The 25,822-nt window shown below is 41.7% G+C and overlaps 1 protein-coding gene across 1 annotated transcript; it reads left to right on the top strand.

Annotated features, from left to right (window-relative positions):
• The first annotated feature begins 462 nt into the window (after positions 1-462).
• Positions 463-24,723, top strand: SMTNL2 (smoothelin like 2). The gene is made up of 9 exons (XM_014064950.2): positions 463-1,089; positions 13,566-13,653; positions 15,249-15,437; positions 16,176-16,271; positions 17,751-17,814; positions 19,525-19,695; positions 21,128-21,245; positions 21,451-21,602; positions 21,862-24,723. Exons 1-9 carry the CDS (start codon positions 658-660, stop codon positions 21,986-21,988), a joined length of 1,437 nt encoding a protein of 478 aa, XP_013920425.2. The 5' UTR covers positions 463-657; the 3' UTR covers positions 21,989-24,723.
• Positions 24,724-25,822: the final 1,099 nt, after the last annotated feature.

Below are 25,822 nucleotides of genomic sequence, written 5' to 3'. Positions count from 1 at the left end.
ATACCATTTTCTGGAATCACACAATACACCCAACCTAAATTAACCAAATGAGTTTGATTCATCCAACAGACTACCCACAAAAGACTAATCAAAGTTACCCCCCTGGCATAGTGGGTGAATACAGGGGCGATGTCTTTTTACCTGACCTGGCCAGACACTGGGGGGGGGGGGGGACGACGCTTACAACCTTACTGGGGAATGTTTTGATTCCTTGGCGGCGCCTCAGAAAGGAGCGAGGCGGCCACTCCTTTCGCAGCCAGCAGCTCGGCCCCCGCCTCAAACACGGCCGGTCTCCCCTCCTCTCCAGCTCCTCCTCCGAAGGGGCGGTCTGCGCAGGCAAGGGGGAAATAGCCGGGCAGCACCGCTTGCTCGGTGTGCTCCTGCCCGGCCCCTATCAGCCCCTGGAAACCTTCCTTTTGCACCCTCCCACCTGCTCCTTCCGCCCAGTCCACCCGCCTATAAAAAGAGGGGTTTGGAGCTGGCAAAAAGAGACGGCGAAGGAAGCGACCGAGGGTGCTTTTAGTGCTGCTGAAAGCGGGCATCGCGTTGTAAGAGCGCTCGGCTTTAGACCGGCCGAGGACCTTGTTCTTGGGAAGAGGAAACGGGCTTTATCTGGACTAACCGGGGGGCGGGAGGAGACCCATTCACGGGGTCGCCATGGAGGTGAGCGCGGCGCGGACGTCGTCGAGCGACATCGCGGACCTGAACAGCCAAGACGCCCAGACGGTGTGCGAAGCGCTGGGCCGCTACGAAGAAACGCTTCGCGGCGCGGTTAAGGAGATCCACGTGGATATCCAGGTCTTCAAGAACGGCGTGGACCGACAGGTGGCCGAAGTGCTGCGCTTGGCCAACCCGCTGGCCAGCACCGTGGCCGAGCTCCAACAAGAGAACCAGCAGTTGCGGGCGCAGGTCGAGCATTTAACGCAGCAGGTGGAGCTCCTCAGCCGGGCAGCCGGACTCCCGGACGTCTTGATCTCCAAGCCGGTATCTCCGACGGCGTTCGCGGCATCGCCGAAGCTGGGCAGCAGCAACAGCAGCAACAGCCGCTTTGCCAGCCACGCTAGACTGTCCCTTTCCAGCAAGAGTCAGGTAAGCGTTGTGGCAGGAGCGGGAAAGCGCCGTCCGCGAGGCAGCTTGCATGCAGAAATAACTTAAAGCATGGATCTCCTGCCCCGCGTGGAAGGGATCCCTGGCGCGCTGTTGAGCCGGTCGGTTGCCCTCGGCCCTTCTGCCCCCGAGCTTTGGTCAGATCTATGGCTTTTTCTCCCCCTGACCTCCAGCGCCCCCTTCCCTCCTCTTTCTTCCCTGTTTACATGACTCCCTCCCTCTCCTCCGCCTCCCCCCTCCGTGCGATTTAACTTCTGCTTTGCAGCTCCACCCAGAAGGTCGCAGATAGGAAGAAGGGGCTCTCGTACGCTCCGTCGGGGAACGTCCCGCGCCGCGCGAAGATGCCACGCCCTCTCCCGAACCTGGATCTTCCAATCTTAACCAAACGTCCAGGGCGGAGCCGTGGAAGTTTTCTGGAGAAGTCCCGGCTAGGGACTTCTGATCCTTTCTGCTGTTGGATTAGTTCTCCTGGGAATCCTTTCGGGTTCAATGCTGGGGCGGATTTTGGGATGTGTTCGGAATCTGCGGGTGTTTTGTTGCGGAAGGGGTTTGTTTGCGGGCAATTCGTTTTGGGCAATTCGTCCCGCCTGCCCGGTTTTGAGGGGTGGGAGCGCTCCCTTGCGAGCGCGTTGGCTGCTTGCGCATGACTGAAACTGCGATCTGGTTGCTGCTAGGCGGGGCGATGGTGGGCTGGGAATTTCGGAAAATTAGAAGGGGCAATGTCGCCTTGCCGTCGCCCAAGCAAAAAATAATAATAAAAAAAATAACAACCCTCCTTCTTAAGCAGATTAACTTTGAGATTTTTATTTCGGATCAGGCTTTCCTTAATCACAGACTTGATTTCATCGCAAAGATCAAACTTTGGGCGCAGGTATAAGTGTGCCTTTAAGCGTGATCATAATAGATCCTCCTGGCTTGGAAAGTTTTTCCAGACATGAGCCTTCAGTAAAAGAATTGGAACAAATCCTCTGTTGAAGGAGAGATGTTCAGCCAGGAGAAGGGACAATAAGAAGCAATGGAATCTTTCTCTTCGAGTATTTAAAGAGCTTTACTGTACTACCAGATTTGCTTCGTGTTTCAGGACCAGCGAGTTCATATTACAAGGAAGGGTTTATATGGGGGCTGTGCTAATCAACAAAACCTTTGGGCTTTCAATAAAATGTGTTAGGCTGAAAAGATGCCACTGGATTCCTTCTGAAATAAGATGATACAATCTGTTTGAGAATGGAGCAGGCTGCTTTGTTTCATGCTGTAGGTTTGTAGTTCAGCATGTTGTAGAAATCCAGTAGGTTGTGTGAACCAGACTTAAAGTGCTTTATTTGTTTGGGCCTAATGTGCTTTATGAATATGCCGACTGGGATTATGCTTTATTAACCAGGTATGTTGTATCAACTCAGCCACACTCTTGTAAGGTGGTGATTCATTCACTAGAATCTTTCAAAGATGAGCCAGGAGGGAGTGTTTTCTGCAGCAGGGAGCTAATTACACAGGACCTTTGAGACCGTCTCCAACTCGGTTGTGTGAATCATGGTTTTCTTCTTTTTCTCCCACAATCCCCCTGAATGAGACGTAGTTGACTGGAGCAGCTGCCTCCTTTTTCTGATTTAGCCTGTTGCCCAGGGATATTTGAGTAAAACAGTTGTGCAGACATCTGTCCAATATAGAGTTGGCTTATTGTACTTCACATAAGAGATTCCCTTTTCCATCTCAATAGATGCTTCAGACAAGCTCCTTTCACTCAAATTTTCAGATTGCCAATTAGTTGTTTTTTTTGCAACACCAAGTCAGTGAAACACCCTATGGCTGCTCTATTTGCCCAGTATGCTAAAATTTCTTTGTGTTCACCTTGGGCTATTTTTGAGGCTTAATAATGTTGTCTAAAAGTACCAGTTTATGGCTTTGAGTGAAGTTAGAGAATGGGTTAACTTTGTAACTAAGTTCAGTAGGTTGTACAGAGGGAGAACATTACACCTAGATTATTTTACGATGCTCTTCAAAGACAATGGGGAAAAAAGAATGTGACTTGTTGTACTGTTCATCCATATAAAGTGGTTTAGAATGACTGAAGACCATCAGGAAGACTTTCACTCAAATAAGCATAATCAGTCCCCATACATCTGAGATAGCTTTGATGATTTCATTATGCACTATCAAGTTTTTTCTCAACTCCTAGCGCCTACATAGACAGATTTTCCCCCGTGACCCGTCAAAACCGCGTTCCACAAAAGCGCGGTCGATGAAATCGCGTATGTGACATCATCACAACGCGACGAAAAAGATCCAAAAATTGAAATAAAAATTAAATTACAGCAAGCCGATTCACATAAAGGTAAGCGTTAGGTTAAGGGTTAGGGTTAGGTTAAGGGTTAGGGTTAGGTTTAGAGCGTTAGCGTTACGTTTAGCGTTAGGTTAAGGGTTAGCGTTAGGTTTTTCGTTAGGTTAAGGGTTAGGTTTAGGGTTAGGTTTGGGGGGGGGTTAGGGGAAGGTTTTAGCTTTATTTTTACATTTTTCGATCTTTTTCGTCGCGCTGTGATGATGTCACATACGCGCTTTTGTCGACCGCGATTTTGTCGTCCGCGGTTTTGTGGTGGAACCATTTTCCCCATGACAAATGGTCTCTAATCTATTCTTCTAGGTCAAGGGTGTCAAACTCGATTTCATTGAGGGCCACATCAGGGTTATGTTTGACCTAAGGGGCCCAGAGTGGGTGTGGCCAGCTTGACATCACTCATGTTGGAGAGCCTGTGATGGCCTGAGCCAGCAAAAACGGGTTCCCGAGTTCTGTTTTTGGCTGCAATGACCTCCTGCAACCCTCTACTAGTGAAAACGGAGCTCAGGAGCCCGTTTTTGCTGGCAGAGGCACTGTGGGCCAGTCCTTAGCTGTTTCCAAGGTTGGCCCCTGGGCCAGATCTAAGCATCCCGTGGGTGGCCTCTGGGCCTTGAGTTTGACACCCCTGTTCTAGATCTTCCAACAATACACTCATTGCCACTGTTATTGAATCCAACCACTTTGCTGCTAGCCATCCTCTTCTCTTTCCTTCTACCCTTTCCTAGCATTAGAACCTTTTCTAGAGAGAAAAATCTTTGTATCACCTGTCCAAAGTAGGATAATTTGAGTCATTTGTGCCTTGAAGGAGACCTCCAGGTTGCTTTGTTTGGTGATACATTCATTGGTTTGAGTTGTTTGGTTGTCCGTGGTATTCTCAGCATTAAAATTAAAAATCATATATTGGACAAAAATTTGGAAATGGGTGCAAGAAATTACAGGAGAACAGATAAAATACAAACCCGAAATCTTTCTACTGGGAATAATCAAAGGGAAATATACAAAGAAAATTAAGTACATATTAACACATCTGCTAACTATAGCTAGAATAGCATTTGCCCAATGCTGGAAACAAAATAATACCCCCTCGGATGAATTAGTGATAAAAAAAAACTTTGGATTGTGCAGAGATGGACAAATTAACACTGAAATTAAAAGATAAAGAAGAGTCGGAATATCATGAAATTTGGAACAATTGGTACAAAGGGCTGCAAAACAGGAACAAAATTAATTAAGCCAAAAAACAATATATATACATATATATAGAACTGTGTATAAAGTGTGTAAATATAGAAGCGAAATATTATATACATGTACAGGTATGATGACATAACAATGTTGATGTAATGACTGTAAGGTGTTGTAGAAGGGAAAAAATAATAAAAAAATCTGTCAACCCCCCCCCCCAAATCGATTCTCTTCCTAGCCTGCTTCTTCAAAAATCCAACCAGGAGGCTTAGAACCAGGATAGGTAGTTTTTGGTAGTTTGGAAATTACCCTTAACTTGCTTTGAAGGGGCAAAGGCTACAATAGATGTTGTGGTAATGTAAAGTGGGAAGGAAAACAATTTTCTCCCACTCCCATCTTTCCCTGGTGACTTGAGGTTCGGTTTCCTTTTAAAGTAAGATAAGTCTATATAAGACTTAATACCATTTTCCATGTGTTTTGTGAATTGCTCTACAGTTTCTAGAGAACAGTGGGAAGGTGAATCTGGTGCCAAAAATAACATTCAGTCTTGTGTCTTAGATTGTTTACCTCCACTTTAAGAGCTGTCTGAAATGAGCAAGGGACTTGTACCATTACGTCTCCTACATACCTCTTTTCAAAAATGGAAAAATATTGTCTGCTGGAGTGCTTTGTCCACACCTATCAGCCTGAGGGTAACTTACCACATACTGGACTGTGTTTGTATAACACACCCAACCCGGTTTCTAAAGGAGCTCATTTGGGGAGAGGGTCTGAAATATATTTTTCAACCATAAATTATCCCAAATATCTGCATTTGCACAACACACTATTAAACTATGAAAACATTTACCAAGGTTTTATACATTATATAAAAGCAGCCATTAGGGCTTCCAATGACCTGGTTAAGTATGCTGTACTCTATAAACACAGCAAAGATGTTTCTTTGCATAGATCTGCCTTGCAAATAATTCTCTCAGCGAAATGCCAGGGGTTGAATTGGAGGTCATGATTATGATAGGAAAAAGACACTCTACATATGCTCCAAGTAATTTTTCTCTCTTTTTAAAAAAAAATGCACTCCAGGCAGGAGTGAAATTCAGCAGGTTCTGACAGGTTCTGGAGAACCGTAGCATTTTTGAGTAGTTCGAAGAACCAGCAAATTCCACCTCTGGCTGGCCCCAGAGTGGGGTGGGAATGGAGATTTTGCAATATCCTTCCCTCAGGAGTGGGGAGGGAATGGAGATTTTGCAGTATCCTTCCCCTGCCACGCCCACCAAGCCATGCCCACAGAACCAGTAGTAAAAAAAAAATGAATTTCACCATTGACTCCAGGACACAACATAATGTATATAATTGTTCAGATCCTAATCTGATCTGGTGTTGCAGCCTGTTGCCTCCTAAACTCCATGAAGATTGGTGGGATCATGTGAATTTATTTTCTATGTTTGGGCTGATGATGGCAGATGTAATAATTGGAAAGAGCTTTGGACTCGAAACATAAACTATCAGTCATTTATTTAGCCTTTAAATAGAAGAATGTGTGTTGGTTTGGAACATGGTGTCCTGCATCCATCATCTACCAAGGACATTTCTCAAACTGGAAATTTTCAAACTTGAGAGTACAGCACTCTTTATCTTTCCCTTCAGGCTTTACTAATTCTCTTTCTGGCAACATTCATATACCTATGCCCCTACCCTCACAATCTCAATATATTCTTCCAACATTCCCAAATAGCTAGAAATTGACTCCTGTGGCAGGCAGGCTTTTGTAAAATCTTTATGAAACCAAATGTTACAGAAATTACAGAAACCTGTCTTGTCTGTGGAGGTTCTCAATCATCCAGTTCATGGTTTTCCCAAAGGAGCTTTTTCAAAAGTGGACTTCCTTTGTTTTTCCTTGAATAGAATTAGGATAGGATAGAATAGAATAGAATTCTTTATTGGCCAAGTATGGTTGGACACACGTGGATTTGTCTTTGGTGCATATGCTCTTAGTGTACATAAAACACACATTTGTCAAGAATCATAAGGTACAACACTTAATGGTAGTCATAGGGTACAAATAAGCAATCAGGAAACAATAAATATCAATATAAATCCTAGGGATACAAGCAACAAAGTTACAATCATAAGTGGGAGGAGATGGGTGATAGGAACAATGAGAAAATTAATAGTAATAGTATTGCAGACTTAGTAAATAGTTTGCCAGTGTTGAGGGAATTATTTGTTTAGCAGAGTGATGGCGTTTGGGGAAAAAAAGACATTTCGCTTCTCATCCAAGAAGCTTCAGTTCTGGTTCTGGTCAAGCGTCTTCAAGGAAAAACAAAAAAAGTCCATTTGCCTTTTGAAAAAGCACCTTTGAGACAGACTTATCAAGCCGTTTCTTTTCAGACTAAGCAACATGGAAGAAAATAAGCAAGAAAGAATAAGAAATAAAAATAAGAAAAATTAATTATAGGTACAAGAAGAGGAACATAGCTAAAAGAAGTTCCGCCAGGCATTCCATGCATAGTAGAGAACGTTATCAGCCTTATTTGTACCTATGTCACATATGCACCATTCTCTTCCAAGCATGAGTAAGCTGGATTTAAGCACCAGACCATGAGAATATATAGTAATAAAATCCCTTCTGTTGACAGCTTATCTAAAAATTTCATCAGCAAGGCGGGAAAACAACAACCCCTTGGCTCTGCTGTGTTTGACTACCTATAATTATAGTCTTTGGCAGCATTTATATATCACCTTTAACCAGATCAATTGACTACCTCCCGTAGCAGCTGAGTTTGTTCATTAACCAGATTCAGTATGCTCTCTGGAGAGTAGGTTCCAGGTAGCTCTCTTGTTAGTAATGGTGACTTGATCCCCTTCTTTCCCTAAATAATGTTTTTGAAAGCCTTATCAAGTAGTGGCCTTCATCCCATTTGTGGTGGTTGAATTCTGAAGGTTAGTCATGCATTAGGTTATCTTTGCTAATTTATGTTCAGTGAAGCTGGTGGGTTTGACAAAGCTGCCATAGACCAGTTTCAAGGGGTTTTGACTGCCCCGATTTAACCCATTTTATTTTTAAATTTAGGAATGAGTTATGGGAACAGTCCATGCATATTTTGGGAATGGCTAGCAAAGTGTTTTTGGGGATTTCCTAAATTTCTCTGTTTCTCTGGCCAAATACTGATTAGCATCTTCCTATAAACTCCTGGAGAAGCCTATGTACAAGTCAAGATGGATGTCATCAAATCATTGATAACTTGACTAGCTGGGTTGGAGTATTAGTTATAGTTGTGTGCCCTAGCATGATTTTTCAGGATTCTCATAATATAAGTTATATCCCAAAAATAAGACCCAGTTAGGGTCATCAGCCAGATGGCTATACTTAGTATTGTATTTCCCTGAAAATAAGACCTAACTGGAAAATAAGACCTAACACATCTTTTGGAACAAAAATTAATACAAAGCCTGGTCTTATTTTCAGAAAACATGGGTATCACCTAGACCGGGGGTAGTCAACCTTTTTATACCTACCACCCACTTTTGTATCTCTATTGGTAGTAAAATTTTCTAACCGCCCACCGGTTCCACAGTAATGGTGATTTATAAAGTAGGGAAGTCAATTAAATTAAAAAAAGGAAAGTGCTTCAGTATCAAACAAAACCCCTACCGCCCAGCATGAAAACTGGAACGCCCACAAGTGGGTGGTAGGGACCAGGTTGACTACCACTGACCTAGACATTTGAGTTCATAGTGCTGGAAAATGCCAAGACTCATTTTTTTCATCAAACTCATAATTGTTAGTTGAATTTGTTTTAACAAATATTGCATTGATCTGTACTTAATTTTAGTTATTTAATTATATTTTATTTAATCAATTTTAAAATACAGATTAAATTTGTTTTGTACATGAAAAAGCAAGCTATAAACTAAAAAGGGAGAAGACAGTGAGTCAATACTATGATTACTTATTAATATTATATTGTTTATGCTTCTACTAAGAAAGTTATCTAATTAGGTAATGAAACATCTGCAAACAAACTACCAAGTTCAGAACACCCAAAATTCCAGTTATATCTCTTCTTTCCTTTAGAAACTTGGAGGAACAAATAAGAACCTCAAACATATGAAATGGAGAGAGGTGGGCTATCCTTTGGTCCCTTTTAGTCCTTGTTTTAGTACCGTAGTTCTACCATATCAAGATTACTATAATTCATATGACTAATGGATGGCAGGAGTGTGATCCTGGAGTCCTTGCTGTCATCTAATAGTCATTCTGACTTTTGCAACCCAGATATAGTAATCCTATTTCTAAGTGTCATTGGTATATAATTGCCATTATATTAAGATATAATACACATTGCTTGTTTGAATACAGCATGTTATTCACACAGAATCTTTTTAATCAATGTTAATATTGAGCATATTATATAAACCCAGCCAACGTGGTTGGCAGTGATCTGGACCACCTGGGTAAGTGATGAAGTTCCATTACTGATGCATTTTCCTCATGCTCTTAATTGCCCAGAGCCTCCAACATCATGCCAATGAATGGTCTGTCCTTCTTCACAAAGTTGTCTCTCAAGGTTTCTTTTAGTCAACAGACTAAAATCTGGCTGAACAACCAGTCTAAAGTCTGACTTCCATTGTTTATCTCCTTGGCTAGGATGTTTTCCTCCTTCGTGCAGCCTCCAGCCAGAATCTGGTATGGGTTTTTTTGAGCTCAAGCAGGGAAGCAGTGCACTGTCTCTGTGCTGTATTATTCAGGTGGCTGCGGCTTGGAACTATGGTGGATGTCGTGACTATTTAACAGTGATGTCATCCTAAGGAGCTAGGCCCCATTCCTGGCCTTGGGGAGAAGAGAAAGAACACTGGCAGCTGGAGCTCCCTTGAACTGCCATCAAGTGCAATAAACATCCTCTCCATTTCTATCAATGTGATTAATGGCTTTTCTGGGGAATAGTCCTGGTGTATGTTACGCCAAGTGGCACTGAAGGCTGACAGCTGCAATGGGATATGAAGTAAGGATTTTTGAGGGATGCGTATTTTGTTCCTGTAAATCTATGATGGTCTCGTGAGTGATTCCCAAGTTGGTTGGAGCTTAACTCCAGCATTTTAATCTCACCGTGATGTGTGATGATCCTTCACACTTGGAAACAGCTGTAGTTAAACTTGCTGCACAAGAAGGAAAAAGATCAGACTGGTTTGGATGTCTGTTCACAACCAGCATATAATTTGAGGAGAGTTAATCATGTTCCCTTGGCTTATTTTGGCTCTAGACTAGTTTTTATGATGTTCTAGGAATGTTGCTGTTGAGTGAAGTTTTATTTCACCATTATGGGCCTCAACACAATTTCACTTAATGCCATTAGGTGGAAAAGAATGGATTCAGAGCTGACCTGGCCATCTGAGATTCCCCTCTGAGTTTTGAGCGACTGTGACTAGAAGAAGATCCCACCATTAATGGCCTCTATAGTCCCTGAGTCTAGGTAGTAGAAGACATTACCCAGAGCTTCTGCCATCTGCTGCTTGCAATACAATGGTCACCAGTCCATTTCAGTTGCTTTGCTGCATCAAATGCTCCTCTTACTTTACCTGGCTCTCAACATGAAAGGCACTGAAGAGATCCTTGCTCCTTTAGAAGGAAGCATAATATGTAGCTGTAACAACCATCACTGTTTCCCCATATCCTACCCATTTCTGTACTTGGATATTATTTCCTGAGCTGATATTATGAATATAGAAATGGACAACCTGGCTGTTGCTACAGAGAAAATGCTCTGCACATGCTTAGATCTTCTGTAATTGTTCCTCAGTGTCAGAAGCAAGTTTTAAAGTCAAACCCTAACTCCATATATATGCATTTTGGAAGTAATGTATCTTTTTGTAGTACGATGTGATTTTTGGTCTGATAGTCTATAGTTCTGCAGGTCATTTTATGACTCTTTGTTTTGGGGTGGAATTAGAAAAGAAAGAGGAATAAAGTGTTTAACACTCGGATTTTGCATATTCGAAATTCATTTTTAAATATAGAAAGAGTACTAGTTTGAAAATCGGATTATGGCTACATCTGCATAACCACAGCTTGTAAGATTGGACTTTTATTGAATAAACTATAACCAACTTGTCTTTGAAGGGCATCTCAGCAATAATGTTAGTAACAATTTGCACATGTGTTTTTCATCTGGTTTCCTTTATTTTCTAGATAGCAGAAACACTGCAGAGATGTAGATAGGGAGGGAAATTTGTAGAGTTATGATTGCAAGCTAATCAGAACTATGGAAAATCAGATTCCGTTACAGGCTTGTGGAATTAATTTTCCTATTTTCTGGCAGGAACCCAATAAGGCATTGCCTAATCAATTGGGGCTTTTCCTGTATTTGTTCAGTTGGAGGTTGTAATCTATAAGAGCATTTGTTTTCAATTGCTGACCCCTCCTCATAATAGAATCCTTCCCCAGGTGTTCAAATGTCCCCTCATCTCCTGCCTTTCCAAGTGGTTGTTCCATCATGTCTTTGAAAGAAGGTTGCTGTGACTATTGTTTTCTTCTGCATATTGAATTGGTTCTTTGGTTTTTAATGTTCAGATCATCAGTTTATGTGTAACTGTATTGCAATTCATGGTTTTTAGTTTTGGTTTAGATTATGTAAATGATGATCTGTTTATCTCCTCCATTTATCTTCTCTGTTTTAATCCAAGTTGTAGATTTGGGGAATTGTACATTGCCCCAGGTTGAGAGGCTGTCTGTAGGAGGTTAAAAAATTGTCAAGATTTAGCTGTGACTGTATGATCGAAGCCCCACCCCATTCTAATAGGCATTACTGCTTATTGAAAAGTCTGGGGCTTTGATTGCTTGGTCAAAGCAGCCATCTTCTGTTCTCTCACCTCTCGCAATAGATGCCCCTGCTTGTATATTAAGAAATAAGCATGTCTGTTTCTTGGGTGGTTCAAAATGGTCTCTCCTTCAGAAACTTTGTTTCTTGGTGTAGTGGTAAGTGTTGTCAGCAGTGGTGGGATTCATTTAGCTTCACTACAGTGGTGGGTTGCAGGTGGTACGCCCCAGTACAGGTGTACACGGAGCCTGCCTGGAGCTCCGGAGGGCCCACTTGACTGCCCGCACTCCTTACCTTTCTTTAAAGTCTTTGGCGCTTCTGCACAGCGCGTACAGTGCCTGCGTGATGCTCCACCAAGCAGTTGGAGTGTTGCGGAGGGTTCCACCACAAAATCGCGCTCGACTAAACCGTGCTTGACGAAACCGCGTAGCTGACATCATCAACAGCGCGACAACAGTGCGGAGACAGAAGCACGCTGTAAACACTAAACCTAAAATTAACCCCTAAACCTAAACCTAACCCCCCTAAACCTAATCCTAAACCTAACTCTAAACCTAACCCTTAACCTAACCCTAAACCTAACCCTTAACCTAACCCTAAACCTAATCCTAACCCTTAACCTAACCCTAAACCTAACCCTAACCCTTAACTTAACCCTAAACCTAACTCTAACCCTTAACCTAACCCTAAAGCTAACCCTAAAGCTAACCCCAAACCTAACCCTTACCTTAAGTTGAATCGGCTTGCTTTCAAAGCGCTATTTAAAGCAGCCTTCTTTCTCTGCGCTCGCTGTTGTCGCCCTGTTGATGACGTCAGCGACGCGGTTTAATCAGGCGCGGCTTAGTCGAGCGCGGTTTTGTCGTGCCACGGTTGCGGAGGCTCTCAGAGGCATCGCTGGAGGCAAGTCGCATGCACATGCTGCACATGTCCATGTGGATGCCGCTGGGCCCGTTCCAACCGTACTGGTTGGAACGGGATCTGTAACCCACCACTGCTTCGCTACCAGTTCGCAAATGTAAGTGCTCTCCTATGTGCAGAAGGTTGCGCATTACGTCAGAATGGGTGGGCGGAGCCTCCCATAGGCGGCACTACTGGTTTGTCCGAACTAGAGAGAACCGGCTGAATACCACCTCTGGCTGTCAGGCACAAAGAATCAGGATCGTTTGACAGGATAAGGGTCAGTGGAATTTAGGACAGGTTGGACTTGGATCAATTGTGGGAACCTAACGACTCTAAGCTGATGGCATGCTTAACTCCACTTCCCCCTCCACTCTGCCTGGTGTTCTTCCACAAGTGTAAAATATGAATGAATGGCAACAACACTATCTGGGCTGCTGGTAATCATTCTTAAATGCTACAACTCTTCATGAGTTTAAGCCAGGTTTAGCCAGTAATGCCACTCTATAGCAAAGTCCAGCTGTCCTTTAGCAATGCTGGTTTGAGGACAGACTTGCATCCTTTTAGTCAGATATTATTGAGGCTAATACAGAAGAATCTTACCCCTGGTATTTTCAAACTGAGTCGATGAAATTCACTTAAAATTTACAACTGAGGAACTAAAGTAGTTGATTTACAGGAAAACAAATCAAATGTACGCTGGGGAACAGCTTTTATTCTTGGCCTCAGAGGAGATGGATTTAGATTTAATAACATTACTAGTACCTCATACATATTGTATGTTATCTTCCCTCCCCAATCTTTTTTAAACAAATGTAGCTACAAAAACATAAGTACATGTTCTGGTGGGATGGCTTTAAGCCACTTACTTAGATCACATATTGCATTAATCCATAGGTTGTATAACCCATATTTTATTAAATAAAACACCCACTGTAAGCCATAAACCAGGGTATGTAAATCACAACTGGCTGGGTTCCCAGAGTTGACTAAGCCATAATAAAGTTTGTTCTTTTAGCTTTGTGTATTTTGTGAGCACAGCCGCAAATTCTCGTCAGTCTAGGCACTTCTCTTCCCTTTCAACAGTGCAATGCGCCCTCTTCCTTTTGGCAAACTTGGAAGTTGGGGATTTCCAATCTGGGATAGCCATCTGTTCTCTGGTGTTTTCTATAACCCGCCCCCCCAAGTAAATGCTTGTAATGGTGTGCATTATCTTTTTGCCTTTGCAGAGTTTGGACATTGAGGACGAAAAGAACTTTATGAGCAAAAGAACTCCTGATTCAGGCATAACTGAGAATGGGCATCAGTTGTCAGGAGGTAAGGAAAGGAAGTCAATTTAGTGAGTACATAAATCTTTACCTGTTTATGATGCGGTGAAAGTTAAACTGGCTTTTGGAGTGGTGTTACACAGGCTCTGGAAGTTTGATTCACTCTTCTTTTTCCTGCCTAGATTACAAGAAGAAAAATATCCATTTAGACTGGGGAGGAAATAAAGAATGTCTTCTAAATCACTAAATAGTTTGACGTTTACCACATTGAGCTTAAACCCAGGTGGATGGCCAGCATTCTAGTAACAATTTATAATAGTTCAAACTAGTATCAAATAGTATTTCATATTTCAGGACACAATGATTCTTTTAAATATGTGATTAAGACTATCACAAGTGGTATCCTATTCAGCATCATTTTGAGCAACTGTTTAGTGATCATTAGCAAATATGATGGTAATTTAAAAAAGGAAATCTGAACAATATGCACATTCACAACCAAATTTAGTATGCCTGACAACAATGCAAGACAGAGGAGAATGAGGCTGCCATAGCTGTACAAGAATTTATCTGGATAAAAGGGCAACAACCGCTGTTTTTTGCAGCATCTTCCTCTCTCAATTACAGGTAGTCCTCAACTTACAGCCATTCATTAGTGACCAAAGTTATAAAAACCCTAAAATGTGACTTATGACCATTTTTCACAGTTACGACCTTTGCAGCATCCCCATGATCATTGATCAAAATTCAGATGCTTGGCAACTGGTTCATACTTATGACCTTTGCTGGGTCCCAGGGTCATGTGATCACCTTTTGCGTTCTCCTGACAAGCAAAGTCAATGGGCAAGCCAGATTCACTTAACAACCAGGTGCAGTGATTCATTTAACAACGGTGGCAAGGAAGGTTGTAAAATGGGGCAAAACTCACTTAACAAATGTCTCACTTATCAGCAGAAATGTTGAGCTCCATTGTTGTCATGAGGACTATCTGTATGTGGTTATTTAGCAACCATTTTGCTTAACAAATTGGTCTTTGGAATGGAACTAGTCATTAAATGGGGAGTGGGTATATAAGAATGATTTCCTAAATAAATATTGATCCATTTTTAAAACAAGACATTTATTGAAAATTGAGGGGTCCTTGGTGCTCTCTGAGCTTGCTTGTTTTCTGGCAGACGTTTTGTTGCAAACAACCAAGCTCAGAGAGTACCAAGGACGCCTCATTTCAGCCCTGAGCTACAAATATTCTCCTTTATTTATTGAAAAGACAGCATAAACAAATGATGAAAGCATAGATTTTATTGGTTCCGTATCTGAACATATCCCAATAAACATCAAAAATGGAACTTGCTGGGCTGTACAGTCAGATAAAAGTTGGAGATTAGTGTTCTTGTTTATATGCTGTAATCAAGCAATTAGTTGCCCATTTATTTACTCTGCTTAAAGGAGTCTCATAGTTGTGGCATTTGAACTTTCCTTAAATGATATTATTCTAAGAAAACAATTATTTAGAAAGAACTCCCTGGAAAATTTGAGACAGTATAGAATTTTAAATTTAAAAAATGATCCCAACACAGTTTTGCTCTTTTCATCACCAGCCCTGACTAGCCTCAACCAAGAAACCCTCTTCTCTTCCCTTTTCAGATTCTCCTCTTGAGGCACATGCTCCAGCCATGTCTTTGCGGATGCCCCACCAGCCTGTTACTGCAGTAACTAGAGTATCGGAAACATTTTCAGGAGAAACAGTTGGATCGCCAACTGTACCAAACTCTCCCGGCGGGCAGCAGAGCAATGCTCATAATGAAACTGTGTCCAAAACATTGATTCAAGCAGGTAAAATAATCCCCATTTGTGTAAGTGTAGCTGTGCAAAGATACCTATTAGCGCTATGCACCTTTTGAAAATGATGTGGAAGAAATGCTTTGAACTTCACACGAATACAGTGCCTCTCTGCTATTCATTAAAGTGGTTCTCTTCATGTCCTAAGAAACTACCCTAAGAGTCATATAGTGAGTCAACTTTTAAAGTGGGAGCACTTTTATTCAGGATATTCTGCGTAACCCCTGGGAAAAAAAGTTTGCCGCCTTTAATGAATAGCAGAGAAGTTCTCTACAAGACTCCAATTACTGGAAGTGGTTTTCATCAGTAGCCCAGGAGTGTCCCATTGCATCCATTCCTCACACATCTCTTTAAAAATATCTTAGAGCTAAACTTGTGGGGAAATGTGAGAAAGGGAAACCTAACTTCCTTGTGCATTAAAATTGAGCCGGTCCTTTTCTTTTAAATAAAAACATCAGAGAAGTATGGCTTTGTTCTGGGAAGCATTATCTCTCACAATGCATTCCCACAACATGTTTAACTTGGTTACAAAATTGAACCATTTTCTGGGTTTGTACACTCACGTAGAATCTCATGCTAGTCAAATGGGCTGTTGGGCAAATGCTGACTTGTTCGAACGTAGCCTTTTGATAGGAGAGATTTAACCTGGCCTGATGGGTTAACCCTCTAATTTCGAGCTCTTCTTCTCTCTATAAAACAAAATGATATTTTTTGCTCTTTGTTAAAAAAAAGAAAAAGAGGTGAAAGGTGCTAGCAGTTCAACCGTGAACACTGCGAAGAACTGGAGCATGAGTTCAGTGAGGACAACAAATGCATCCTTTACTTCAGGTTGGCAAATGTGTTTGCATATATTTTCATTATGTTTGAATAATACTTTTCTATGCTGTTATACCCTGGTATGGAAAAACTGACACAATCAATAGGTTTCCAAAGGCCTCCATGTTCAGGTTCCATACATTCACCCTCAAATATTCTGAATTTTAAATACATGTTTCTTATTTCTTATTTTAATGTTTTATATTGTATTTTAATTATATGACTGTAGGCTACCTTGAGTCACTTTGGTGTGATAGGCGGCATAGAGTTTTAATAATAACAATTTTTAAATGTTCAACAGTCTTTGTGCAAATGCTGTCTGACTGACGTATCAGGCAGCTGTTTGGTTGAAGAACAGATACCTCTCACTGAAGGATGAAGGGAGGGGGCTAAACGTTGTATGGAAACCAGGTGGCTTGATTGGAGTGGAAACTAGAGATGTCCACAAGATCAGAGGATTTGACAAAATGATAAAAACAGTCCACACTGTTCTAAAACAATCCCTAACGCTTTGATTTATGTATTGTGTGATATCACAGCGCACAAACAAAAGGAGTAGGGTTTGCAGCATGACAGTCCAATGTTGTTTTTGTCTTCAAATTAACAAGTGGGTAGACTCTTGTGCATGGTGAAGACATGGGCTGCTCTACATCATAGCACTGCCATCTTGCTGATTTCAACACATGCTTAGAGTGTCATCAGCTAAGGAACTTCTGCCTTAATGTGCTTCAGATGGGCCTTGATCCCAGAAATAGGTGTCTCCAGCGGATTCCACAATGTCAAAGTGGATGCAGCAGGGCAATTGAAGCCCCTGTTTATCATGCATTGTGCGCATTGCATATGTGGAAAAGGAGATGGGACTTCCATCTCCAGTCACTCCCACTATTTTGACGTGATTGATTCCCTTCTACATCCATTCCAACTCCAGATGCCACTGAGAGAGATGCTCCAGTAGCCACTGTGAGAAAAAATAGGACTCTGTATGATTCAAAAATTGATTAGGCGGCCTGCTTCAGACCTTGTGAAAATGAGCACAGCACTCTTTTGGAATCATTTTTAAGTCTTAAATGTGCTGAACTAGATAGTTTTTGATGTAGTCCAGCAGAGCCAAATATATTTGTATGGTAACCAATAAAAATATGAATCTATTTTTAGGAGATTTTAATGCATTTGTATTATTAATCTTAATAATATAAGCAATCCTAAGAAAATTATCTGAGTACTTTATAACCTGATCTAGATGAAACTGTTTGCCTTTCCTGAGTTTGTAATTCAAAGGTGAAGTCTACATAGTAATGAATTCCTCTCATATGACATTGGTGGATTGATCATCAGCACCAGTGAATTGCAAATCCCAACCTCTATTCTAGTCTCTATTCAGAGCATGATTCCCTCGCCCTTCCCCTCTCCCCGATACACAAACTCAAAAACAAATGCTGAATGACAATGATCTGGGAGAGACCCAATTTCTTTATTTAATTTTCTGTGCAGATAAATTTTCTTCGGGGACAAAATCCACATCGACTGTAAACTATGGAAGCCAATCTAGTGAAAGGTGAACATTCTTGGATTTGCAAGTATCTGCTCTTTGGGTTTTATTGTAATAAGGGCAAAGCATGGACATGCTGTTGGATGGAATAGACATTGGGCCTTTCCCCACTGCTGACCTGTGGAAAATGTGTACCACTATGAAATGTGCTGTCCCCATTTCCTATTATGCCATATTCTTACCTTTTCCTGCACTGTTTCCAGTCATTGCAGTACTCTTGACTTCCCACCAAGGTGGGAATGTGGGCCTTATAGATTTTACACCTCTTGAAGCTGCCCTTGGGTGGCGTTAAAGCAGTGGGCCCCAACTTTTATGGCTTGGTGGCTCAGCAGGGGCTGGGGAAGAGGGGAATCGGCCCACTGCTCGGGCATGTTGAGCTTTTCACATGTACGCCGGCCTGCCATTTGGGCAAGTTGAGCTGTGTGTGTGCATCAGCCAGACACTCACACGGCCTAGTTCCAAACAGGCCATGGCTGGGTAGTAAGCCTCAGTCCAGGAGTTGGGGACCCCTGTGTTAAAGTAAGAAGGGAAACATTACTTCAACATTAGTACAGCCAAGAAGCCTTAAGCCTGTCTCACTCTGAAGCAGGGGACAAAATAGTTGCAATATTATGGGTCTAAGGCAGAAAAATATTACTAGAAGGCAGTAGTATGTACCAAGATGAAACTATACTAATAACACAGGTACGGTAACATCATATGCATTGCCACTGTTCCATACTTGTTTCCCTCTTGTCTAAATTCATAAAGTTTGTATGATGACATCTTTGTGTCCACGTTGTCATTTGCCCTCTGCTTTTACTCCCTGAAAATGTTATGAAGAAATGTTTGTGCTATGGTCATGGCCCAGTGGTGGGATTCAAATTTTTTACTACCAGTTCTGTGGGTGTGATGTGGCTTTGTGGGTATGGCTTTGTGGGCAAGGCAGGGGAAGGATACTGCAAGATCCACATTCCCTCCCCACCCCACTAACCTGCTTTCCAGCCCCATTCTCCTGTTCAGGGCAACAAAAGAAGATCAGCTGGGAGGCAGCGGGGGTAGGGCCAGCCTATTTGCCGGTTCTCCGAATTACTCAAAATTTGCTGGTTCTCCAAAATACTCAAAACTACTCAAAACTGGCTGAATACCACCTCTGTCATGGGCCAATGGGAAAAGGCTCGTTAGTTTGGCTTGTTTAAACAGGGCTTGTTAACTAAACTATATTTGGCTGTAGCTACATCTCACATCACATTAAGTCATAATGTAGGAATTGAGTTTAGTGCAGTTCTTTTTTAAAAAAATATGGGAAAGACATAAATGGGAAGCTGGCATGTTATAGAACAAAGCTCTGCTCCTATGCATAATCTTTATTTTCAAGGATGCCTCTGATCCCTACATAGGAATAAATAATAACAGAAAATAAAAACGGTAGGAACTGCAGCCTATTTAGATGTCATTTCAGCCTTTGAATAAGTAGTCATTGGGTTTTTTTTGTTTTTGTTTTTATTACTATGCATATCTTCCCTGGCTGTTGTGTTTTGAGAATGCTCATGTCATGGTTTTAAAATTTCAAGAATGCCCAGTGATCCAAATTGTGTGTACAATATGTAGTGGACCTCATGTAGCATACTATACGAATCCAGCTATTGTATGGCATCCATTTTGGAGAACCCAATGGATCATCCTTTGCAACTGTGTTCTTTTGAAACGTATTTTCTGTCTTTTTTGTGGGGGCAGTTTCGCCACAAGCCAACAAACCCAGGCTTCAAAGTCTCACTCTTCACCGACTTCGGTCCATCGACAAGTGGAAAAGCGAAGGGAGCTGGTGAGATCTCAAACTCTTCCCCGGACCTCAGAGACTCAGTCTAGGAGAGCCCTCTTTGAGAAGTTCGAGCAGGATACTGGAAAGTACGTTGCTCCCATTAGTCCAGTTCAACTTTTAGAGAGTTAGTTCAGGGAAGACCCAAAGGGGACACAAACAGCTGCCTTAAATCAGGTCACAGTTTCTAGCCTAATGGTTTGCACTTGTTTGTCTGCATTTCCACTCCTGCTAGTAATAGTATTACTAAATTTGCAGATGATACAACCGTGGTGGGACTAATCTCCGGGTGTGTGTGTGTGAGTCTGCCTATCGAGATAAGGTGGAAGGGTTGTTTTTGTGGTGTGGAGACAATAACTTGGTCCTTAATACCAATAAGACCAAGGAGCTTATAGTGGACTATAGAAGGAATAGATCAGACATCCAGCCCTTGCTTATCAATAGAGACCGAGTGGAGCAAGTGGCCAATTTTAAGTTTCTGGGTGTTATCCTAAAAGAGGACCTGACTTGGGGCACTCACATTGCAGCACTAGTCAAAAGGCCCCAGCAGAGATTATACTACCTGAGACTTCTCAGGAAAGAACTGAATGAAAAACTGCTGTTGACCTTCTACCGCTGCACCATAGAGAGTATTTTAACTTACTGCACCTGTGTATGGTTTGCCAATTGCACAGTGGCAGATAGGACAGCGCTCCAGAGGGTCAACATCATTGCCTAGAGGATCATTGGTTGCCCTCTCCCCTCCTTGGAAGAGCTTTATAGCTCCCGCTGCCTTAAGAAAGTTCAAAACATTCTCAAAGATCCATCTCCCCCTGGGCACTTTTTTGGGGGGGAACTATTACCATCTGGCAGATGGTATAGGATAATAAAAACAAGGACAAACAGGCTGAAAAACAGCTTCTATCCCAGGGCAATAACCATATTGAATTCTACGGCATAGTGCAATATCGGGTTTTCAATTTCAATTATACAGAATGTAAAGGATATATATTTGTGTTATTATAGTGTACACTGAAGACAGCATTGAATTTAGTTGTACCATGTGCAATGACAATGAAGTAAACTAAACTAAGGATAAGGCTATGCCAGAAGCTCTGTTCTGATAAAAACACAACTTTAAGGAAAAATGTAAAATTGGCTAATCCTTAGTATAGTATAGTTCCTACTTTAGTTTCAACAGTTTACCTTTAGTTGACGCAAAACAGCACCAATCATTGCGTTGTTCTCCAAGCAGCCTGCAGAAAAAAAGGTTTTAAAAACATTTTTTTTAACTTATTCTAAAGTAAATTGTGGAGGAACTGAATAGGAGAGAAGGGATTTGAATGGGAAGGTAAAAACTAACACTCCCTCAGTTTTCTGATGTTCATCGCATACACAGGATAATGATATTCAAATTTGACTGTTCCTCTGTGATGAAATAGGAAAATTCTGGTTGAAGGAGCTGTTTTTTCCCCATTTAAAGTACTACCTCTGTAGATGACAGCATAAATTCCTTCTCTTTGTGTCCCTCATTTTGTCCAGGGGGAAGAATGTAGGCCGGACCAAACTCAAGAGATCCCAGAGTTTTGCAGTTGCCAGTGCCAGCAGCATCAAGCAAATCCTCTTGGAATGGTGCCGGTCCAAAACTATTGGCTACAAGGTAGGTAAGGAATTCTGTAAACTGCATCCCTTCCCTTCCCCACTTTTTCACTTTGTGAACCCATACGAAGTAGTACAACCTCTGGTTCCTTGCAGATACTTAAATTCAGGCTTCTCCACCCCAACTCTGTCAGATTCTTATCCTGAATTACAGTATTTGCATTCCCTTTCTTCTGCCCTGCCACTCTCCCCTCCCTGTTCTCCAGCACATAGATCTGCAGAACTTCTCCTCTAGCTGGAGTGATGGGATGGCTTTCTGTGCACTGGTACACTCCTTCTTCCCTGAAGCATTTGAATACCACACATTGGACCCCACCAAGCGCAAGGAGAACTTCGAATTGGCATTCACAACAGCTGAGTAAGTACCGTCATGAGTTGCCTGCTCTAAATTTATAGTAGTTGCACAGAGCTCTTAACTTTCCTCGGTTAAAAAGGCTACACTATTTAAACCCATGTCCGATAATGAAAAACACAAGGACATTAATTTTGAAGAAAGTTTTGTAAAATGGTGGGGTTGGTACTTATCCCCTCGAATGAGAGTTTTCCTTCATTTGTCCATTCCCAATTTTTCCCAATTGCCTTCTTTCCTAAATCTGATGCCTTGTCTCCCTTTGTAGAAAAATGGCCAACTGTGACCGTTTGATTGAAGTGGAGGACATGATGCTGATGGGCCGCAAACCAGACCCCATGTGTGTCTTCACATATGTGCAGTCTCTCTACAACCATCTTCGGCGCTTTGAATGAATCCAGGAAGGCCGTGACTCGTTAGAATGGGACTGCTCCACAGCTGCTTTTGTGCTAATGTTTGGTGCTGCTACACAGCTGCTTGCATCCCTGCAGAGGGAAGTCCCAGGCCGCTGGACACAGCCACAAGCCAAAGAGAAAGAAAAGATAAAAACAGCCAAGGTCCCAGGGCAGCTAGAGCTCTTGCTGAAAAAAAAATGATAGAAGGCCAGCAGGTCCTTCCTTGTTCTAGGCAGCTGTGAATAGAGATTCTTGTTCCAAGAATTTCCTTTTAACTACACGTGCAAGCTGATTTGACCAAATTGACCTAGAGGGATAATTCAAGCCTGATCTCTTCTCCTCTTCCCTCTCTTTCTTCCATAGATGTCTCTCAAAACTCTGTGTGCTATGTCTATCATTTGTGGGCAGCTATGCTATTAGTTGCTTTGTATTATATCCCCCTTCTTTCCCCTGATTCCATTTCCTTATGCTCTGGAATTCCTGGGATAGATTAATGCATAGAGACAGATTCCAGTGTGGATAATTTGAAGGCTAACGTGCAAATTCTCCTGATCACAAGGGCTTCTTGCATACGTTTAGAACTCTGTGTGTTTCCAAAGGCTGCAGTATTGAAACCTGTTTTCCTTCAGACCACAAGACTTGCTTGTACATTAAAAAAAATGCTCTTGCAATAATGGAGTCTATTAACCTACATGCCCACAACTGACACTTCACCACAATTTGCTCCAGCATTACTTTCCCCCCAATATCTGCTAATCTGTCCCCGAAAGCTGCATGCTGAATCCTGCTTTGGACCTACCTGAAACTGAGCTCAGTAAAAAAAAAAATGACTCAGACAGGCGATGTTATCTGATACTGAAGCAGGTATTGGCAACCATGTGCGGGTTATCAGATTTAGCATTTGGGGAGGGGGAGGTTTAGGGAAAAGAAAATCCACATGAAATGTGCAGAGAAAGGCAACAAAAAAGGGACAAATGGGGCAGAAAGGCCACAAAAAAAGGTATGAGGTCGTGAGGCTATCTGGCTGGAGGAGAACATATATATTATTTTTCCTAGTTGTGTGGAGGAGTTTTTTTTTAAAAAACCTATATGAAACCTGTTACAGGTATACATTATGATGAAGTAGGAGCGGGCTCTGGGGGAGGCAGAAATGAGAGTTGTGGGATGCATAACCCGAACCTTGAAGTTGCTACAAAAAAACTATATGAAACCTGTTATAGGTGTACATTATGATGCAGTAGGAGTGGGCTCTGGGGGAGGCAGAAATGAGAGTTGTGGGATGCATAACCCTGAACCTTGAAGTTGCTCACTCCTGCAACAGAGCAAAAATACTTACCCCAAATAGCTACGGTGATGCACAGGGACTGTGTGGAGAGACTCTTATGGGCAGATTGTTGAAATTCTGCATAATACTTGCATACCTTAAGTCTTCTGGTCTTGAAGGAATGAGGAGAATTTGCTCTTTATGAGATACATCAAATTCCCAGGAGGTGATTGCCAGAAAGGAGACTGATTACAGCAAGAGCACCACTGAATCCAAAATGTTTGTCCAAAATATTTGAAGTACCTGGTGCCAGATACAACAGTCCTGGTGCATGTTGACTGAGAAATTTGGATGGTACCAGATTGGTAAGAGTCATTCTAGAAGCATTTGCTCTGGTATGTGGGAGAATTGTGCTCAGTAAAATAAGGAAGAGGCTTCCAGATCTTCCAAAACCATCATGGCTCAAATGGAGTCATGGTGCAGATTAGCCTGGGCTGGAAAAAGTGTTTACATCCACCCATAAGAAATTATGCTGCACTTAGACACACCATTAGAGAAATAGCCAGCTAAGGTGCAGCACGCTTCTAATCTCAGTTTTGGAATTTTCATATCTTGAAGCTATTTTGAAAATGGTCTCAAATATTACACAAGATTTTGCATGAAAGCAAGTTGCCTAATATCAGCATAATCTGCTTTATATGTGTGACCCTGCTGGCCACTTGTTAAAGAGTTAAATACTTAGTTCTGTATTCTGGGGAAATTAATTTTGGCTCAAACATTCTTTGGATTTGGGCTCAAACTCCTCTAAACCCACTATTGACTAGACTAAATTATTTACACAATATTTTAATTTCCTCTTGATCCAGTTAACTGTGTTGTATGATTAGGGACAGTGTGACCTGAATCCTAGGGTCATGCAATTTTCTAAACACGAAATCCAGATTAACAAAACCCAATTGCTGGGTTCACATAGCATCTTTTGCATGAAGAAACCAAACTTTGGTTAGGTTGATGGCTTGATTCATAGAAAATGTAAGATAAGGGCAGGGATCCCAGCACATTTAATTTAGCTTCATCTACCATGTTCAATCATGTATGCTTGTGTATGTTTGGAGTAGGGTGTATGTCATAAGTCATGACTTTATTCAAATGAAGAAAATAATATCAATTGGATATGACTGACAGATTATGGAATTTGCACCATTTGTATAATGTCAGTGGGTATGTCCCATCATCCTGATTTTTACAGACATCTATGTAATCACAGCCACTTGGCTATCCTGAAGCAGCAGGAATAGGCATATGTGTGTTTTGGGGTGAATTAGTGCTTTTTAGCTGTCTGGCACACACAGTTCTGCTACTACAGACCATCATCAACTTCTTGCCAAGTCAATAGCTTGCTCAGAGTGGTTTCCTGCCTTGGGGCTGTACTGATGGCCACTATAAAACAAATAAAATAAAGGCAGCTTTGTGTTTGGTCCTTATTTTATTCTTAGGAGCAAAATGCATGAATTTATAAACTAACTCGTCATAAGATGACAAAAGAGCAGTCAGATAATGTAATGTAAGCATTAGAACAGTTGGTCCTTCCTGAAAGGGGATGTGGACAATGATGATTTATTAAATTTAATGTGGCCACTCATTCCAGTGGGCTCTCAGAAGTGAGAAACGCATGAAGAACACATTCCTACAGATATTTTAGGTATTAGGCTTCTTCACCTCAAATATAGCTTATACAGAAATAACAGTTTGGCTGGAGAGGCAGCTCCTTGTTCTTTTCCAATGCTAAGAATACCTGTTGCTATTACAATATTTGGAAAGAAGAAAATAGCAAACCATTTCAGAAAACCCCTCTGAAAGCTACATGGGTTTATTTAAGTGCTTGTGAAAACTCAAGTGATGTGAAAGCTTGTCCCGCTTTAAAAGGGCAATATAAATATATAAAAGAATGAAAAATCCATTCTGACAGCTTTATGTGTGGATGGCATCCTGTCGTTAAGGGATGGATGAGCTTTCTTTTGAGAGTTTTGCACTTATTTTTGACTTCATGGGATGGGAGCAGGTGGTAACTTGCGTTTCAACCCTTCCTAGATTTTCAGTGGGGGGGGGATAGAAGCAATTGAATTAATTACTGTTAATTATGTAATTACATAATGTTGAGTTTTAAAAACAGGAAAGAATCAATCTACCAATTGTTCGAGCTAAACGACGCTATCTGATTGGAAAAGCCACCATCAACCGGAGTTTTTCATTGTCTGTTTTGTTGATAGAACCACTAATCAGCCAATCACTGTTGGCCAAATGTGGCGAGGGTCTCACCCTTGTATTTGTATTTATTAGTTTGTCAAACATGTACAAGATAGCAGGTATAAACATGGACATGAAAGAAATGAATACAAATAAATGGGGACACGGATGATAGGCACAGTGGTGTGCTTATGCCCCCCCCCCCTTTACAGACATCTTAGGAAATGGGTGAGGTAGATAGTTTAAGGTTGAAGCTGTGAGGGTTAGAGGATGTAACAATGGAGTCAGCTAGAGAATTCCAGGCGTTGACCACCGTTGCTGAA

Source organism: Thamnophis sirtalis, unplaced genomic scaffold (assembly GCF_051295495.1).
Source record: "Thamnophis sirtalis isolate CommonGarterSnake01/CBP01778 unplaced genomic scaffold, rThaSir2_p1.2 scaffold_6, whole genome shotgun sequence".
NCBI classification, from domain to species: Eukaryota; Metazoa; Chordata; class Lepidosauria; order Squamata; family Natricidae; genus Thamnophis; species Thamnophis sirtalis.
The sequence above is the reverse complement of the archived record's forward strand: the minus strand, read 5'-3'. Positions and strand labels throughout refer to the sequence as shown.

Coding starts and splice junctions, on each gene's coding strand:
- SMTNL2 (XM_014064950.2), top strand. CDS start 658: ATGGAGGTGAGCGCGGCGCGGACGTCGTCGAGCGACATCGCGGACCTG. Junction 15,438..16,175: donor CAAAACATTGATTCAAGCAG/GTAAAATAATCC, acceptor GTTAAAAAAAAG/AAAAAGAGGTGAAAGGTGCT. Junction 16,272..17,750: donor AAATGCATCCTTTACTTCAG/GTTGGCAAATGT, acceptor TTTTCTGTGCAG/ATAAATTTTCTTCGGGGACA.